The following is an 18,135-nucleotide window of genomic DNA, read 5'->3' as shown; positions in this document are numbered from 1 at the left end:
AAGGTCCTTCGCTTGACAGCTCGATCCTATTCCAGTAGAGCGAGAGACAAATTTGCCCAAATACCCATCTAATCTTATCATGTTTTGACTTTGCCCATTCTCAGCATCAACCTGCTGTCAGTTTATGATTATCACCCCACATTCCACACGCGCTTCTTAAAGCGGCGCGCTCCCTCAACCCATACCCCCAAAACACGCCACATGCACCCCTTCTCCATCAAACCCCTGTCACCCTATCATTCCCCTCCATCTACACTAACCCTAGTCTAAGCTATATATATCCCCACTCCGTTCCCTATTTCCCTTCTGTCCTTCCTTTTTCTCTCCCTCACTCATCCGTTCCGTTGGTTCAGAATATTCATCACCATCGGGCCCAGCACCAAACCCCTTCCCCTCTCCCCCAAATTAGGGTTTCTCTCTGGGAATGTGATTCAGCGCGCGGCAGCATCAATGGCGGAGAAGAGATTCGGCGTGATAGGGTACGCTCTGGCGCCGAAGAAGCAGAACAGCTTCATCCGCGACTCGCTGGTGAGCCTAGCGAAATCGCGAGGGATTGAGCTCGTGCGCGTGGACTCCGACAAGCCCCTCGCGGATCAGGGCCCCTTCGACTGCGTCCTCCACAAGCTCTACGGCGACGACTGGAAGCGCCAGCTCCAGGAATTCCACACCCTCTACCCAAACGCCGTCATCCTCGACGCCCCCGAGGCGATCGAGCGCCTCCACAACCGAATCTCGATGCTGCAGGTCGTGTCGGAGCTCCGAATTGAGGACCGACCCGAGACCTTTGGGATCCCCAAGCAGATTGTGATATACGACAAGGCCACCCTCCTGGACCCGCAGGCCTGGGAGAGCCTCAAGTTTCCCGTGATAGCGAAGCCTCTCGTTGCCGACGGCAGCGCCAAGTCGCACAAGATGGCGCTCGTGTTCACGCGCGACGCACTGAACAAGCTCAAGCCGCCGATCGTGCTGCAGGAGTTCGTGAACCACGGTGGCGTGATCTTCAAGGTGTACGTGGTGGGCGAGCACGTGCGCTGCGTGAAGCGCAAGTCCCTCCCCGACGTGTCCGACGAGGAGAAGGCGCTCGGCGGCGTTTCCGAGGACCTGATGTCGTTCTCGCAGGTCTCCAACCTCGCCACCGTGAACGACTGCGACGGCTATTACCGTTTGATGCATCTCGACGACGACACCGAAATGCCCCCCGACGCCTTCGTCGTCGACATCGCTGGGGGCCTCAGGCGCGCCCTCAAGCTCAACCTCTTCAATTTCGATGTCATAAGAGACGCTCGATACGGGAACCGTTATCTTATCATTGATATCAACTATTTCCCTGGGTACGCCAAAATGCCCGGCTACGAGGCCGTTTTGACCCAGTTTTTCTGCGAAGTAATGCTCAAGAAGAAACAGCAAGAGGAACAACAGCAAGAAGAGGGTAACGCTCCTAAGGAGAAAGAGGAATCTCTTCAAGCTTGAGATAATTTTGTCACACAGATGTTGTTCTGTCGGTGTCGGTGTTTGGTGGTTTTTGGGTAACCCGAATTTCCCCAGTGGACCCATTGGTTGGCACGAGTTGCAAATTTCGATTTAGGGTGCAGTTGGTACAGTAGGGTTGTTTGTGGCTAGTTTTTTTTAACCCTCTTCAACAACATGTATATTCCTTTCACCATTGCTCTCTGGAGATAGGTACCTTTTCAAATACCCTCAACATTTAGGAAAGTTGTATTTTGCGGCTTAAGATTACCAAGCTAGAAACTGTTTACTTTGTGTTTTTTTTACTCAATAACTTCATTTTTCCCATTTTGCCAAATTCTATTCTCATTTTGGATTATCTTGCTTTGTTTACACTGATTCTAATTTAAGATTTTCTCATTCAGTTATGTATTCCTTTGTTATTTTTCCGCCTGAAGCTCCTTAATTGCTGTTATGCTAATGAATATTCCTTAAAGACGATGATCAGAAAAGTGCACGGGTGGTAGACTCGTTATGCAACTTTTGCTTCCCTCTTTGGCTAGCTGAAGTCATAATAAATGAGAAAAAAGGCTTGAACATGTGGCTCAGTATGAGGCAACCCATAAATTAACTGTGCCAACACAGCTTTAGCTTTTATAAAGATACTAGATATTCTAATCTGATTGATAATTTCATACATAACAATTCAAATTATTTGTTGATTTATGAGCAAATTTAGTTTTTTCCTTGTGTTGCCACAATTTCAGTTGCAATGTCAAGGTTTTTAGAATTACTGCAATTGCAAGTATGGCCACATCACATCGATTGTATTATCTGCAATTTCTCACCATATCAAGGGTTGTGATGAAACCGTTCATGAACATCTTATTGGATTTGTTTATTTTGCTGCTAGGTATAACTTGATATGAAGTTTCAACACCTTAATACATTGTTCCAATTACTCCAATAAATACAGTAATATTAATACTAAAAGTCTCATACAAAACAATCCGCAATTGCAAGTATGGCCACATCACATCGATTGTATTATCTGCAATTTCTCACCATATCAAGGGTTGTGATGAAACCGTGACTGCAATTGAAATACTTGTTCATGAACATCTTATCGGATTTGTTTATTTTGCTGCTAGGTATAACTTGATATGAAGTTTCAACACCTTAATACATTGTTCCAATTACTCCAATAAATGCAGTAATATTAATACTAAAAGTCTCTTACAAAACAATCCGTTTCCTTACAGTAACTTTTATTGGATTCTAATTGCTATCTCTGTATGTGTTAATGATTGCCAACATGTTTGGTTTCACTTTCTCTTGGCTGACGTGCATCAGAACAGATGACCAATTTGTTGCTTTTCTGTAAATTCTCATTATTTGATGTGAAACTGAAGGGTAACACCCCTATCTAATGTGTCTCTAAACACATGCTGCATTGTTTTTGGTTTTGCTAACCAATGTGTTGTACATGAATTAATTAGCCTTATATTTCCCTTCATATATATTTGTTGTGTTTCAACTGATTATTCTAGGCTTCTACAGAAATTTGACTTGCTGGTCTATACATGGTCGCACTGCCAAATTTTAAATGGTATATGCTGTTGTCAGCTGGCAGGACCTATTGATTGGTACCAGTCAAGATAAAAGGGTATATTTAACTTGAACAGTCTTGGTTGTGGCACAATCTGATAAGTTTTATGTGTAATACTTTATATTTATATTCTATACATGAATGACTCAAGAAAAAATAACCACAGTTGCATTCAAAGATATGCATATTGTGTAATATTTTCAGCTTGTGTGCATTTTAATATTAAGTTGATGTTCTTTTGGAAGACTTTTTTTTTGCACTTTTTTTTTTGCTCAGCAAAATTAGGAGTATTATATATATATAAAATAGTACCAGTGGTACTAAGTTTACATATGATTAGAAAGGAACCAGCCTATCCAATAATGGGACAAGCTAGAACAATCTAATATGTTACATAGTTCTACCATCATCTATCCCCCCTAGTTACAGAATGCATCCCTCAGGCCAGAAGACCATTGGTTAAAATGTAAATTAAAATCCTTCTCCATAGCTTTGAACCACGACCATAGTAAGAGTAATGCATCCTCCAGCACCTTATTTCCATGGAAGGTGGCATTTTGGAAGGCCACCTTGTTTCTATGTTGCCAAATTGTCCATGTTAAGGCAATCCAGCAGCATTTCCATCTTTTAGATTTGAGTCCATCAGCTATGTCAGTTCCATACTGTAGGAAGTGTTGTCTAGGAGTTTGGGGCATTGCTGTCTTCAAGTTGACCCAAGACATTGACTCCCACCATAGAGGGAGGGTTTTGGTACAGTTAAAAAATAGATGTGCAGCCCCCTCTTCAATATTGTTGCATAGAGGGCAGAACATGTCTTGAACCATAACTTGTCTCCTTCTAAGGTTTGATTTGGTTGGTAATCTGTCCCTAACCAATCTCCATGTGAACACTGCTGTCTTGGTTGGTATTTTTAGTTTCCATATTTCCGCAAAATCAGCATCTTGAATTTCCTCTGTCAGCTCCCCCCATAGCACGTGATATCCACTTTTTGTTGAGTAGTGTCCTCCTGGTTCAGGCTTCCAAAGCCATTTGTCTTCCCTTTGAGGATGTATTTGCTGCTGAGTTATCTCCCCAAGAAAGCTATCCGCCATTGCTATTTCAGAATCGAAGAGTGGTCTCCTCCAATTCAGCTGCCATTCCCAACCTGAATTTGTGATTGTCCCCAACTGCTGTATGGTTTGCTGTTGATGGCATGAAATCTGGTATAACCTAGGAAATTTATCCCTTAGTGATAGGTCGGTGTTTGTCCAAAGATCCTCCCAAAACTTGATCTTATCTCGCCCTCCCACCTTCCAGATTGTTTCCCTTTTGAGAGGTAAATTTCGATGCAGTTGCTGTGTTTTGATTAGGTCCTTCCACCATGCAGAGTCTTTGCTTCCACTACTCCCTTCCTCCAATGCCCTCCATCCTCCGTACTTAGAGTGCAGTACTTTAGCCCATGGTTCCTGTTGGCTGTAGAACAGATCCCATCTCCATTTGCCTAGCAATGCTGTATTGAAGGTTCTGAGATCTTTGATACCAAGACCACCTTTTGCTTTCGGCAAGCAAACAATATTCCAATTAACCCATGCAATTTTCCTACTCTCCGCTTCCCCACCCCACAGAAATCTGCGCTGCAAGCTTTCAAGTTTGGCTATTATTTTTTATGGTACCCTGAAAAAAGGAAAAAAATAGATAGGAAGAGTTGATAAAACAGTATTAATTAAGGTCACTCTCCCCCCGAAGGAAATGTGTCTATGTTTCCATGCGGCGAGTTTTCTCTCACATTTACAGATTATGGGATCCCAAAACTCCGTACGTCTTAGGTTAACCCCAATGGGGATACCCAGATAAAGGAATGGCAAGGACAAGGTCCTACAGTTTAGGTATTCAGCTGCTGACTTCGTCCATTGAGCAGATTTGCCAATGGCCCTAAAACTACTCTTTGCAAAGTTTATCTTTAATCCGGATGCTAGTTCGAAACTCCTCAACAATGACTTGATTGTCTTCACATTCTTCAAGGTGGTTTCACCAAGGAAGATGGTGTCATCGGCGTACTGGAGGATGTTAACTGGTTCATTGTTTGTTCCCACAAGGAAGCTGCTGTAAAGATTCTTATCCAATGCTTCTCTCATAAGGCCGGTTAATCCTTCAGCGGCTATATTGAAGAGCAAAGGCGCTAACGGGTCACCTTGTCTAAGGCCTCTTTGAGGAGTGAACTCATTAGTGGGGCTGCCATTTACTAGAACAGAAACTGTTGCAGATTTGAGGCAGTTCTCGATCCAGGATATCCATTTTTGGCAAAATCCTAATCTGGTCATCATGTAGGAAAGGAACTCCCATGAGATGGAGTCGTATGCTCTTTCGTAGTCCACTTTGAACACCAAGCAAGGTTTATGTTTTCTTTTTGCTTCTTCCACCGCCTCATTGGCTATGACTACACTATGAAGCAATTGTCTTCCACTTATAAATGCTGATTGTCGCACATCAATTATCTCTGAAAGTATCTTCTTCAGCCTATTTGCAAGGAGCTTAGCCACTATCTTATAAATACAACCAATTAGTGAGATTGGCCTGCATTCATTAAGATTTTGTGGATCTCTCTTCTTTGGGATCAAGGCAATGAAAGATGCGTTGCTGCCCCTCGGGAAGGTCCCGTTTGCATGAAATTCAGCTATGAATCTGCTGATGTCGGGCTTCATGGTCCTCCAAAAGTGTTTGATGAATTTAAAATTCAAACCATCCGGGCCTGGGCTTTTTTCGCTGCCACATTCCCATACAGCCGCTTGTATTTCATCCTCAAGGAAATTTGCCACCAGCATTTCATTATGATGCAGTCCAATTCCTTGAAATCTAGTTCCATTTAAAATTGGTCTGCGCTGTTCAGGTTCAGTAAATCTCTCATTGAAAAATCTGCGGACCTCCTCTTTCACACTTATTGGGTCTTCTACCCATATACCATTAATGAGGACACCTTTAACTTTAGTATTTGAGCGTTTAGAGTTCATCAACAAGTGAAAGTAGCGAGTGTTGCAGTCACCCTCTTCAATCCATTTTTCTCTCGCCTTTTGCCTCATAAAAGATTCATGACTCTGTGCTGCCAGCCAAAGATCCTCCTGTAATTTTCTGCGGTTCAGTAATTCTTGAGTAGTCAGCTGCCTTGTGGTGCTTGCAATTTCGAGGCTATTTAGATCTGCCTCTAACCTCTGCACCTTCTTAAGGGTGTCACCACAATGCTCCTTGCTCCACACCTTCAACACCTCCTTTAATTTTTTGATTTTTACTTTGAGCACGTGCCCCCCCCATCCTCTAAGTTGTGTGTTTGACCAGCATTCCCTGACTATCCGATCGAAGGATTTGTCTTTCAACCAGCAGTCAAAAACTTTAAATGATTTTGGTCCCCAATCAATGTTCCCAACTCTCATGAGAATGGGACAGTGGTCCGAGAAATTCCGGTCCAAGATGAATTGGGTGCAGCCTGGCCATTTGATGAGCCATTCGTGAGAGACAAAAACTCTGTCTAGTTTGCTCCTTCCGTTTGGTTTAAACCATGTAAATCTTCTCCCCACACTAGGTATTTCTTCTTGTTGAATATCCTTGTAGTTTAGCCATTTGTAGTAACTTAGTTGGTAGCATTTTTCAGAGGGCAACAGTGCATTGTCACTGTCATAGCCTCTCTCTCTCTTCTCTCCCTATCTTTTGTACTCTATATATATGTACTATTTTGAATTCAATAAAGTAAGGGAAGAAAGCTTTATTCTGGTCTCCTTCAACTTGGCATCAGAGCGGGTTGCCGCCGTCCCCGCCGCGCCGTCCGCCGTCCGCCACCGCCGGCCGCCGTCAACTCCGGTGGTTTTCTCCGGTGAGACCAGGGTTCGGATCGCCTCGAAAAGCGCGATCCACCCCTGGAACTCGCGTCGCCGTAGGCCGCCGCACGCGCCCACACGCGTCGCCTTTCCTCCGCGCGATTTCCGGCGCGTGCTGCTCACGCGCCGCCGTACTGGCGTCGGGAGCTGTCCCTTCCGGTCCCGGCAGCCTCGCCGTCACCTCCTGGACCTGTTTCAGGCTTCAAATCCCGCTTCCGGCAAGTCATTTGGTCAGCCCTTGTGTGTTTGCCTCTCTTGTGTGTTAGGGTTTGCTGTTTTTCCTCTTAAATGGCCTCCTCTGGACCTGTTTTTTCCTTTTCCGGGACCCCAACCATCACCACTGCCAAGCTGAACTGGAAAAACTATCCTTCATGGTCTGCTTCTGTGGAGTTGTGGTTCCTTGGTCAAGGACACCATGACCACTTGGAGAAAACCTCCGATTCTGTTTCAGATGATAAAAGAGCTGAATGGGAGAAGCTTGACTATCAATTATGTGCCGTGTTATGGCAATCAGTTGAGTCAGACATCTTGGAGATTCTCCGATCTTTTAAATCATGCCGTTCTTTTTGGAAGAAAGCCCAGGAAATCTTTGCCAATGATATCCAAAGCTTGTTTGATGCAACTATGAAAGTTACAGCCCTCAAGCAAACCGGTCATGACATGATCGCTCATGTGGGTAAGGCTCGGGCTGCCGTGGAAGAACTAAGAAAGTTCCTTGTAGCTGATTCATTGGAAGAAGTGAATAGGAAACTTGACAAGTTCTACATGGTTCTTATTTTGAGGAGCTTACATTCAGACTTTGATCATGTGCGTGATCAAGTGCTTGCTGGGGACCAAATTCCATCAATGGATTCTCTCATCACCAGACTTCTCCGTGTGCCTTATTTACTGAAGGATGAGAATCCTACTGATGGAGTGGAGACGTCAGCCATGGTTGCATCTAGAGGGAGAGGAAGCGGCCGCAATAGTCGAGGAGGTCGCAGTGGAAGGGGTGGACGTCCTCATTGCACCTATTGCAAGAGGATAGGTCACACCCAAGAGACTTGCTATTCATTACATGGGTTTCCCGACAAGGTCGCACAGGTTTCTAAATCAGAGAAAGCAGAGTCCAGATTCTCTGATGAGGAGTATCAGGAGTACTTGAAGCTCAAATCAGAGAAGCCTAGCAACCAAGCTCAACCCTCGTCTGTACCATGTTTTTCAACAGCGTGTATCTCTCAATCCATTGAGGGTCACAGCCCTTGGATACTCGACTCAGGTGCCTCTGATCATATTTCTGGTAATAAGTCCTCCTTCTCATCCTTTTCTCTTCCAAAAATTCCTCACCTCGTTACTGTAGCTAATGGCTCCAAGGTAGCTTCTCAAGGAAGTGGTCAAGTTTCATTGTCTCCCTCTTTGAAATTAAATTCTGTTTTATTTCTTCCTCAGTGTCCCTATAATCTAATCTCATTAAGTCAATTAACTCGTTCGTTAAATTGTTCAGTAACCTTTACTGCCAATTCTTTTGTTATTCAGGAACATGGGACGGGGCGACTGATTGGAGAAGGACATGAATCACGAGGGCTTTATTACTTGGAATCCAGTCCACCTGGGTCTTGTTTTGCTATCTCGAGACCCAAACTTTTGCATGATCGTCTGGGTCACCCAAGTTTATCAAAATTGAAGATTATGGTTCCTGGTCTTAAGAATCTTCGAGTCTTAGATTGTGAGTCTTTTCAACTAGGAAAACATGTCAGGTCGTCATTTCCTCAAACTGTACAAAGATGTGACTCGGCTTTTTCTACCATTCATTCTGATATTTGGGGACCAAGTCGTGTCACATCTTTTGGTTTTCTATATTTTGTAACCTTTATTGATGAATTCTCCAGATGTACTTGGGTTTATTTAATGAAAGAAAGATCTGAACTTTTGCCTATATTCGTGTCATTCTATAATGAGATTGAGAATCAATTTGGAAAAACAATCAAAATTTTCAGAAGTGATAATGCTAAAGAGTATTTCCCACACTAGGTATTTCTTCTACCTCAAGATCTGCAAGCCACTCATTAAATTCGCTTATATTGTTTGCTTCCAAACCCCTGTGAGCCACCCCTTCTCTCTCAGAGTGGTGTCTAATACTGTTAAAGTCTCCCATGAGGCACCATAGTCCCTCTGGATCATGCTGTCTCAGCTGGCTTAGCGCTTCCCATAATTCTCTCTTGTTCAAATTGTCACACGGGGAGTATATGTTTACAATAGTTATTTTTTGATTTTCACTGACCCACACCCCATCCAGTACTATGAATCCCCTGCCACATACTCTATGATCAACTTTGAAGGATTGCTCATTCCACAGACATAGCAGTCCACCTGCTGTGTTTATGGCTGGCTGGAATTCCCAACCCACTGTCAAGTCTCCCCACAATGCCTGGCACAAGGTCTTATCAAGCTGTTCCTTCTTTGTTTCCTGGATGCATATCATATCCAACTGATATTTTTTTATTAGCCTCTGGATTGCAGCCCATTTAACCCCTCTCCCAAGCACTTTGACATTATAGGAAATAATGTTCATGATAACAGGTTTCTGTCTCCCAATTCTTGTGCCTGTTGCCTGTCTCTGACCTCCATAGCTGTAAATTTATTGATAATTGTTGCCTGGTCTGCATCAGTGTGTACCCCCATGAGCTTTGCAAGTTCCCACTGGGAGGAAGCCTCCTTGATAAGCTCCTCATTGGGTCCCTCTACTGTTGAAGATGGTCCTGGATTATTTCTCATGCTCTGATTTGATGAATGAGTGGCCGAGAGTTGACATCTCATTTCAGATGGCGGTGTGCTAGCTCCCAATGTGGACTGATGGTGGGGAGGGGGATTAGGATCCTCCAGAAAATTGTGTTTTTTAGTTTCTTGGGCTTGCTTCTGTTTGCACCCCTTGGACTTGACATAGACTTTCCACTCCCTCTCTTTCGCTGCTGTTTGGTGTTTTGGGCTGTCAAAAGGGTGTATGGGTTTAAAGGGTGCAGTGTGGATAGTGGAGCCCAGTTCAATATGTTGTCCTGCCTCAATGGGTTGGGTCACGTTTGATATTTTAGGTGGTGCCAGAGGAGTAGAAGGGGTTACGAGTTTTATTGGGCTGTTCATGGGGGTATGTGGGGATGAGGTTATGGTGTGTTTAGAAAAACCCACCTCCGTACTTGGGCCATTTTTGAAAATGTGACTTTTACTAGGCCCAATTTGGATCATAGCTGCCTCAAAGGGACTGTCGGGGTCATCAGTCCTATGATCAATGAGACTTTCCTTATACATGCAATCTGTTCCCCCCTTGCTTAATGTCGGCTTTGGTCTGATCCCCTTTCCATTCCTGTTCGGTGATTCACGCACCCTATCTCCCCCGTCATGTTCCACTGGGTCAACCTCGGAGTGGTTCATAGGGTCCTGTGGCTCTGCTATCCTTTCTTCTGTCCTCGCGCTGACCTCGCTGCTAGGTAGGTAACGCCAGCTGGATTTAGAATTGTTCGCTGGATCATCCATGGGACTTGGACCATGGTGTAACATCTTGGACCAGTGGTCTGTGAGGTGGGTATCCCGGTCACCGTCGAAGCCTTGCAACGGGTGACGAAAGTCGTCGACCGGCTCCACCGCCGCGCTGGGTACGTCATTGTTGGTGTCTTGGGACTCGATCTCCTTCGTCGACTCTACGACACCAAAACGGCGGTGGGCCCGCGTTCCGACATCACTCAGCCCTTCTTCAACGATGAACACCGTGTGCGTCTCCTCTTCGATACGGGCTGCGACTGAGTGGTGTAGTAGTGGTCTTCATGACGTTCTGATGAGGATACGGGCTCTGTCCATTCTCCTTAGTTCTTCAACGTCGTCGTCAACCTCAATGAGGTCTCTAACTGTGGCCACCAGTTTTCAAAGGTTCTCTACGTCCCAGGCCTCGAGAGGAACGCCCCAGCATTGGACCCAAACGAGTCTATTGCATGGCCTCATCTGCGGATTCCATTTTTGGAGCGAGTAGAACGGGGATGTTCCATGTTGATGTTCGTCGGATATGATCTCTTCAGCTTCGGAATCCAGTAACCCAAGGAGGAGGACCATGTCGTCACCGATGTATTTCGGCATGACGTTAACTCCTAACTCCCAGGGTATTTCTTCTTCAACTCTCTCGAACGCCCCCAAGTTTTTTAACCGGCCTACCCATGTGTCCATATACTTCCTCCTCCTCTGCTCTGATACGTCAAGTTGAATATGCGAGTGGGGTGCAGTCGTTGTGTGGTGTGGAGGTTGGAAGGTCCTTCTCAAGCCCGCGTCTGTGCTGCGTGTGGACACCACCTTGGCGTAAGTCATGGAAGGATTCCGATGACACATTTTGGTGTGATGCCCTTCAGGCTTGGTGCCGTGTCTGTTAGTGTGCTCTTGTAGTTTCTTCTTTCCCCTCCCATACTTTGGGACATTGACATACATCTTGAGTCCCCCGACTATGATGTTGTCAAGCTTCCTTTCTAACTCTCTTTCGTCAGAGACCCCGAAGTACCTTACAAAGCCATATCTTCTTCCACCTTTATTCCTATGGTTGGGGATGAAGATTTCTCTTACATCTCCCCATCTCTTGAACTGAGCCCAGAGATCCTTCTCCGTTATGTGATCGGGGAACCTTGTGAAGTAAAACGTGGTGATGGTTGCCTTGTCCCGCCAGTTTGCAGGCTGATACCTTTGGGTTTGTCCTTGTCATTTGGTGACGTGCTGAGTTTCGGGAGCCTTTCTCGATCTCTAGCCCTCCCTCTGTTTACCTCTTCGTCTCCTCACGATGGTCCACTCTCCCTCCCTCTCGGTCTCTCTCCCTCTGCTTACCTCTCTCTCCCTCTTTTACTGAGTTTTGAGTTGCACTTATTGTGTATTTGTAAACTATCTGCTTGTTATGATAAAAACTATCTGCTTGTTTACAGAATTGTCACTTACTAGCAATGGATGTCACGAGTTTGAAAAATGTGCATAGAATATGATTTACAAACTAAACATGACTTGTTTGACGGTTGACACCTTGATGCAATTTTAGATGCCAAGCATGGAGTTTTCTCTAACCATTAAGTTTTAGTATGACAGCATGTCCAGTGCCTTGTACAGATGGTACTTAACTGTGATGCTATTTTTAAGTTGGTATTATTTAGGAGAATATCTTGAAAGCATAGGTCTTCAATTGTTCATGTTATGCTTAATACTTTTCTTTTTCCTTACTTTTAAGTTTTAGCCATTGACCTTTCCTTATCATGTCAGTTTTTTTAATGCAAATGTGTATTGGGACGTCATTTTGAAGATTTGAAGATGTCTGAAATACATTTTAGATAAGTGCATTAGGCTGTGCTGAATTAAGTCAGTGAAAATTTTGCTGAAAGGATTTTTTCATATGACCATTTCTTTTCCTTCAATGTTGTAATACCTAATGACTATTAATCTATTATGATGACTTTGCTTTTGAAGTTCTGCATCTATATTTATATGACAAGCAATAATGGAAGATATAGTGCTCCTAGTTTCAATGGGATTTTGGATTTGAAACCTTGGTATGAAATGTGTGTTTGTTGTGGCCTCAATGGGATTTTGGATTTGAAACCCACTAGACATCAGGGGGATTCAAACCTGCAACCTCTCCCCCCTTCCCTTCTCCCTTCACCCCTAGACATAGTTCATATGTATTATGTGTGATCCTTTACGTTGAAACTTTGGTGTTGGGATTTTCCCAGTGTCACGTTTCATCATTTGTAAGCTATGGTATTTCCTAATTGACTGTGACCTTAGCTTCACAGATATCAAAACTGTTGCTTTTCATTTCCTTAAGTAAAAGGAAAAGAAAATGAAGAAAGAAAAAGTAGTGGCTCGTGGGCATAATGAGATACTGGCTCATACTTGTAGGTGATTATTTTGTTCAGTGGGGATAGATAGAAGTCTTTTTAACTTGTTAGTAATTGTATTTTTATTTTGCTAATTGCCTCGGTTCTGTCATTCTAGCTACAGGCATATGTCTCCCCAGATTTGTGTAGTTGATCTTATCTCCCTTCTGTAATCTTTAGCAATATTATGTGTGTTGTATTACTGTAGAACTGTGAATGCAAGTTAAGTTTGTTATAAGAATAGCATTTCTGTGATATTGGTGGTGGCCCTAGCCATTAAAATCGTTATAGTTTGAGATTCTCTGCAGCATTGGGAGTCAGGAGGGGATTCATATGGAAAAAATGCAGTATAATGTAAGATGAATAATAGATCCTGAAAATTTGAAGACATAAGTTTCCCAACCTGTTACTCAAGGTGCCACCTTTGGTTGCCTACTGCCTTTATAATTTTCTTGTACAAGCTAGACTGAAAAATCCTGTTAAGGGTAACTCAGCTGCTTGTTTGTTCAATGTTTGTTTATTAATTGTATAATGTTAAGTGGATACGTTAATTGGAAAATGGTTGAGAAAATTGGGTTTGGAAAGTTATTCAAATGAAGTATGAGTATTTTCTGAAGTAATTGTTATTTGGTTTTGATTTGCTATGATGTATACGAGTCATATTTGATACATAGAAAACTGATTAAAACATTTATGGTGGCAAAAGTGAGAAGTTATAAAGATGCTTATGAAAGATTCCCTTCGTGATAAAATCTAGTACCCAAAAATCAAACGTAAATCTTGGGTTGTTTATGTTTTGGGTAAAATGATGCTTGCTATGATTTCATGTAACTTAATACTTGCGGAAAAAGTTAATACGGTTAGTAAAAAATGGATAACAACCTCCAGGTGAAGTTATATAGATTTGGAATAATTTGAATATAGATGCTTGCCCTGTTGAAGTTTTAAGAAGCTCAAAAAGTAAGTAACATGGGCATATTTAATTTGATACTAGGACACGCGCATCCAGTGGTTTTTGCTGTGATCCGAAACTTTTAGCTACCTGTTGGCATTGTTAATATCTAGACTCTAGCAGGCATCATATGGATGCATTGTATGATCTATTGTAGCTAATTCTTGTTAGGATTGTGTTAACTGTGTAATGTGTTCCTTTCCGGGTTAATAGCAAATAACTTAAGATGGGTTGGATGGTCAAGAGAGAAGGAAAGATGAGAAAGATAATAGGTTCAATTTTCTCAGTTAATACTAATATTTTAACAAACTAATATTTACTGATGAAAAAGAAAACTTTTCTTTTAACGATTCTCGTTGTTTATAACCTTCAACGTGTTACTAACAAAGCATTGGTCGGGGGTAGGAGAGAAGCCCGTCTCTCATTTTCTCTTTTCACACATACGCGTGCATGGACATTTGTTTGCATCCTGGTTTTAGCAGATCCTGTTAACGCCTGAAGGGTATTATTATGCCATCTTAATTTTTTGAAAATATCAGCTTATCATCAAATTGACATACGGGAAAGGAAGCCTCCATTGTTCATGAAATAGGGGCAGTGGTGGATAAGTGATATGAAATTAGCTTTCTTCACACGAATCATGCGATGGATACATCCCTGTTAACTATAAAGGGAATTGCACTCAATCACTTTGCTTTTCGATATCATTTTGCCTAGTTTTTGGTCATTTATATTATTTTGGTTTTGGTTTCAGCTTAATTTTAGAGGCATGATATTTTTTAAGTTAGGCACGTTGATGAGTGCCAACCTGTCCTACTGCATTGTATTCTTCTAAGTAAGTGTTCTTTTCTGTTTTTCTATGTCTCTCGAGGATTAGACTTCCTTAAGAATCATTTCCAGAAAATATTGTCTTGTACGAATGTTACATTTTAAAAAATAAACAATTATTTCTAATTTCAGATTTTTGAAATTTTTTAAATAAAAACTGTTAAAACTTAATAAACATGGCAAGTTTGTTTACCGTCTAATGCATGAAAATAAGTCTAGCGTACAACATTTCAAAAAGTTTAAATAATTACAATATCTTCCATGTCTGGGAAAATGTTTCTGCAGTAAAAGAATTATTGTAACTAGCGGAGATACAGAGCTATCGTGTATGTCTTTATTTCTAGTTCGTTATTGAATTTTCTTACACTAAAATTGATATATAGATAAACCTATTGTATAAAAAAAGATGAGCTTCAATGTAATTTACTCCTCTTTTGACCCCTTTTCACTTAAAACAAATCCCTCACTCGTTTGGTTACTCCTCTTTCTAATATCCTGTTTCTACCATTTACTCAAAACATATTAATAAATTGGCAAACATCTAATAAATGTATATAAAAAATAATAAATCCAAGTTTCATTATTACTCAAATATCTATTCTATGACATAAGGTTACTACAAAAGAATAAGAAATTTTAAAAAATTACTGTAATATTAAATTTCAAATTTAACATGAAACTAAATTCTGGAATCCAAACTTAGTATACATAATTATAAGGTGTAAAATACTACCGCACAGCAACTTACAAATTAAAAAAAGAAGTATTGTAATGATGACACTAAAACTCATTTCATTTCACGTTGTTGGGAATCTTTTATCTCAAAATTGACACCCAATGATTAAAATAGTCGTAAGAATCAAAATCACAAAAAAGGTGATCAAGAGAAAAATAATTTATAATTTTTTAAAAAAGAAAGATAATTTATAAAAAATTTTAAAAATGAAAAAAATATATTTTTTAAAATAAAATTAAAATTAAAATAATTTAAAAAAACTTTTATCAAATATAAGCTTTTATCAGAAACGAAAAATTAATATGTGGCTACATTTCTTTCTTCCACAGTCGTGAAATTGTTTCACGATTTGAAAAAAAAAAAAACTGAATCACATTTAGCCATGAAATATGTTAAAATTTCCATTTTATTTTTTAATTTTGAAACTCATTTATTAGTAACAACTCCTGATCTTACGCTCCTGTAACTTAAACAACCGTCCTGTTCAAGTATTATGATCTTTTAAAAATGTTTTAAAATAATTATTTTAAAAACTGTTTTCACTTAGATATATAATTTTAAAAGTATCCTGTTTTAAAATATTTGTACAACAAAAATTAATTTTAGACGAAGTTTTAAGTTTTAATATTTTGTTTTAATTTTAAAACTCATTTAAAAAGTAAAAAAGAAGTAATATACTTATTTTTTTATTTGGTTGCCGTGTATGTGTATCTATATTTTTATTATGTTAAATTTTATAAATATTTGTGATGTGTATGTTAATTTTAGTTTAATATTTTTTAAATACATGTCTATTTACGCATTTAAATTAAATTCTTGACACGTCTTAGTTTTAGATTTTTTTTTTCTCGACAGATGTTTCTTTTATTTTTTTTTATTTTCTGTGGCTCTAATATTTATAGTAATCTATTTTTTTTATAAACACATAAATTCATAGTTCTCATATTTTTTATTTAAGTAAATATGTCCATTTTTTAACATAAAATTGAAATGATAAACATATAAAATTGTTTATTTGGCTTTTTGTCCTATTTTTTTATATTGAATGAGATAAATTACTTTTTTTATATTCTTTAAATAGGAAACTGAAATTGAAAGGTATAGTTACAAAGTTGAGTATAACATTTGAAGTATTAAAAAATATATTATAATTATTTAATAAAAATATAATTAAAATTTTTAATGACTTTTTTTGGTGACACAATCAAATCAATTTAATTTTAGTGTTGTTAGCAAAGAGACAATGATAAAAGACAATATTTTGTTATATTTATGGCATTATATGAATATTTATATTTTGATTTTAATTTATAAAATGTATTACATATTTCTAAACTAAAGAAAATTTTAATTTAATTTTAGGTTTAATTAAGTTTTTCATACTTTAAATATATGCCGCTTTTAGATTACTATCTAACATTTATTTTTATTTTTCAACCAAGTACCTGAAAATTTTTTCAATTTCATTCTACTACCTACCATTAGTCGCCTTTCGTTAAGTGATGATGTGATGGACAGAGTACCATGTCATCACGCATTGTCACAAGCATCTTATTGCCATGTCACCACCTTCAATGACGTGTCAGTGATTGGGTGTGATGACATGACACTCCATCTGTCACATCATCACTTAACGAAAGGGAATTGACAATAAATAGTAAAATGAAACTAATTTTTTTTCAGATAGGTAATTAACAAAAAATGAATTTTTAGGTAGTAATATGAAAATGATCTATTTTTCAGGTATGAAAAACTTATTTAATATATGACATGAAAAACTTATTTAAACCATATATAATTGGTGTTTTGCTGTCCATGATTAATGTACACATGTAACATGTTATGCCTTCCCTCACTCTTCCTTCACTATTCTATGTATCCAAAATATATATCATCATTTGATCTTGTTGGATTCTCTTTTAACTTTGTCCAAATATTAAATTTATGCATCTTAACTCTTTAATTTTACTTTTAATATTATCTTGTTAATCTAGTTCAGTTGATTAAACGTGATAAATTGATAGGTGAATTATTGTAAATTTCAAAAAATATTTTTTTTATTCCTACCAATAAAAAATATCTTATAATTTAATGTCGTTTTGATAAAACTCTTCCTTGTCATTATTTATTTATTTTGATAAAATTTCTCCTTATCATTTGTTAACTAAAAAATTGTTTTTTAGATTGACTTAGATAAGTTTTATATACCTGGAAAAATATGTCATTTTCAGATTATTACCTAAAAATTCATTTTTTGTCAAATACCTACCTAACATTTTTTTCAGTTTCATTTTACTACCTGTCGTTAATTTTCTTCCATTAAGTGATGACTTGGTAGACAGAGTGTCACATCATCACGTCCAATCATTGACATGTCATTGAAGGTGATGATGTGACAATGAGGTGTCTGTGACAAGGCATGATGACATGACACTCTATCTGCCACATCATCACTTAACAGAAGGTGACTAACAACAGGTAGTAAAATGAAACTGGAAAATTTTTCTGGTACTTGGTTGAAAATAAATGAATTTAGGTAGTAATATGAAAATGACCTATATTCCAGGTATGAAAAACTTAATTAAGCCTTAATTTTATATATTAAGTATTCATAGTATATAGCTTCATTTGTAATTAAATTATAAGTACTTATTAGTCACAAAGGATTTGACCAAGATTTACAAAATATAATCGATTCTGGTAGTAGGCTTCATCGGTCATGAGTTTATCTTGTAGTTTCAATTTTTATAAGTAAAATTAGTTAAAAATTATTAGTGGTGGTAGTATTGGCACTGCAGCTTAAAACTTGTTCAACTATTCATGAATCATGAATAAACCCATTTCAATAGTTA

The 18,135-nt window shown here is 39.3% G+C and overlaps 2 protein-coding genes across 2 annotated transcripts; both read left to right on the top strand.

The window, feature by feature from the left end:
- Positions 1 to 335: 335 nt before the first annotated feature.
- On the top strand, positions 336 to 1,836 carry ITPK1 (inositol phosphate kinase). The gene has a single exon (NM_001250900.2). The coding sequence runs from the start codon at positions 451 to 453 to the stop codon at positions 1,468 to 1,470; it is 1,020 nt and encodes a 339-aa protein (NP_001237829.1). The 5' UTR covers positions 336 to 450; the 3' UTR covers positions 1,471 to 1,836.
- A 3,508-nt stretch (positions 1,837 to 5,344) lies between these two features.
- LOC121173673 (uncharacterized) lies at positions 5,345 to 14,678 on the top strand. Its single transcript, XM_041010325.1, has 2 exons — positions 5,345 to 8,179; positions 8,416 to 14,678. The coding sequence occupies exons 1-2, from the start codon at positions 7,189 to 7,191 to the stop codon at positions 8,451 to 8,453; spliced, it is 1,029 nt and encodes a 342-aa protein (XP_040866259.1). The 5' UTR covers positions 5,345 to 7,188; the 3' UTR covers positions 8,454 to 14,678.
- The last annotated feature ends 3,457 nt before the right edge of the window (positions 14,679 to 18,135 follow it).

The sequence above is a fragment of the Glycine max genome, chromosome 16, assembly GCF_000004515.6.
Source record: "Glycine max cultivar Williams 82 chromosome 16, Glycine_max_v4.0, whole genome shotgun sequence".
Classification (NCBI taxonomy): domain Eukaryota; kingdom Viridiplantae; phylum Streptophyta; class Magnoliopsida; order Fabales; family Fabaceae; genus Glycine; species Glycine max.
Note: the sequence above shows the minus strand (reverse complement) of the source record. Positions and strands in the feature narration are given on the sequence as shown.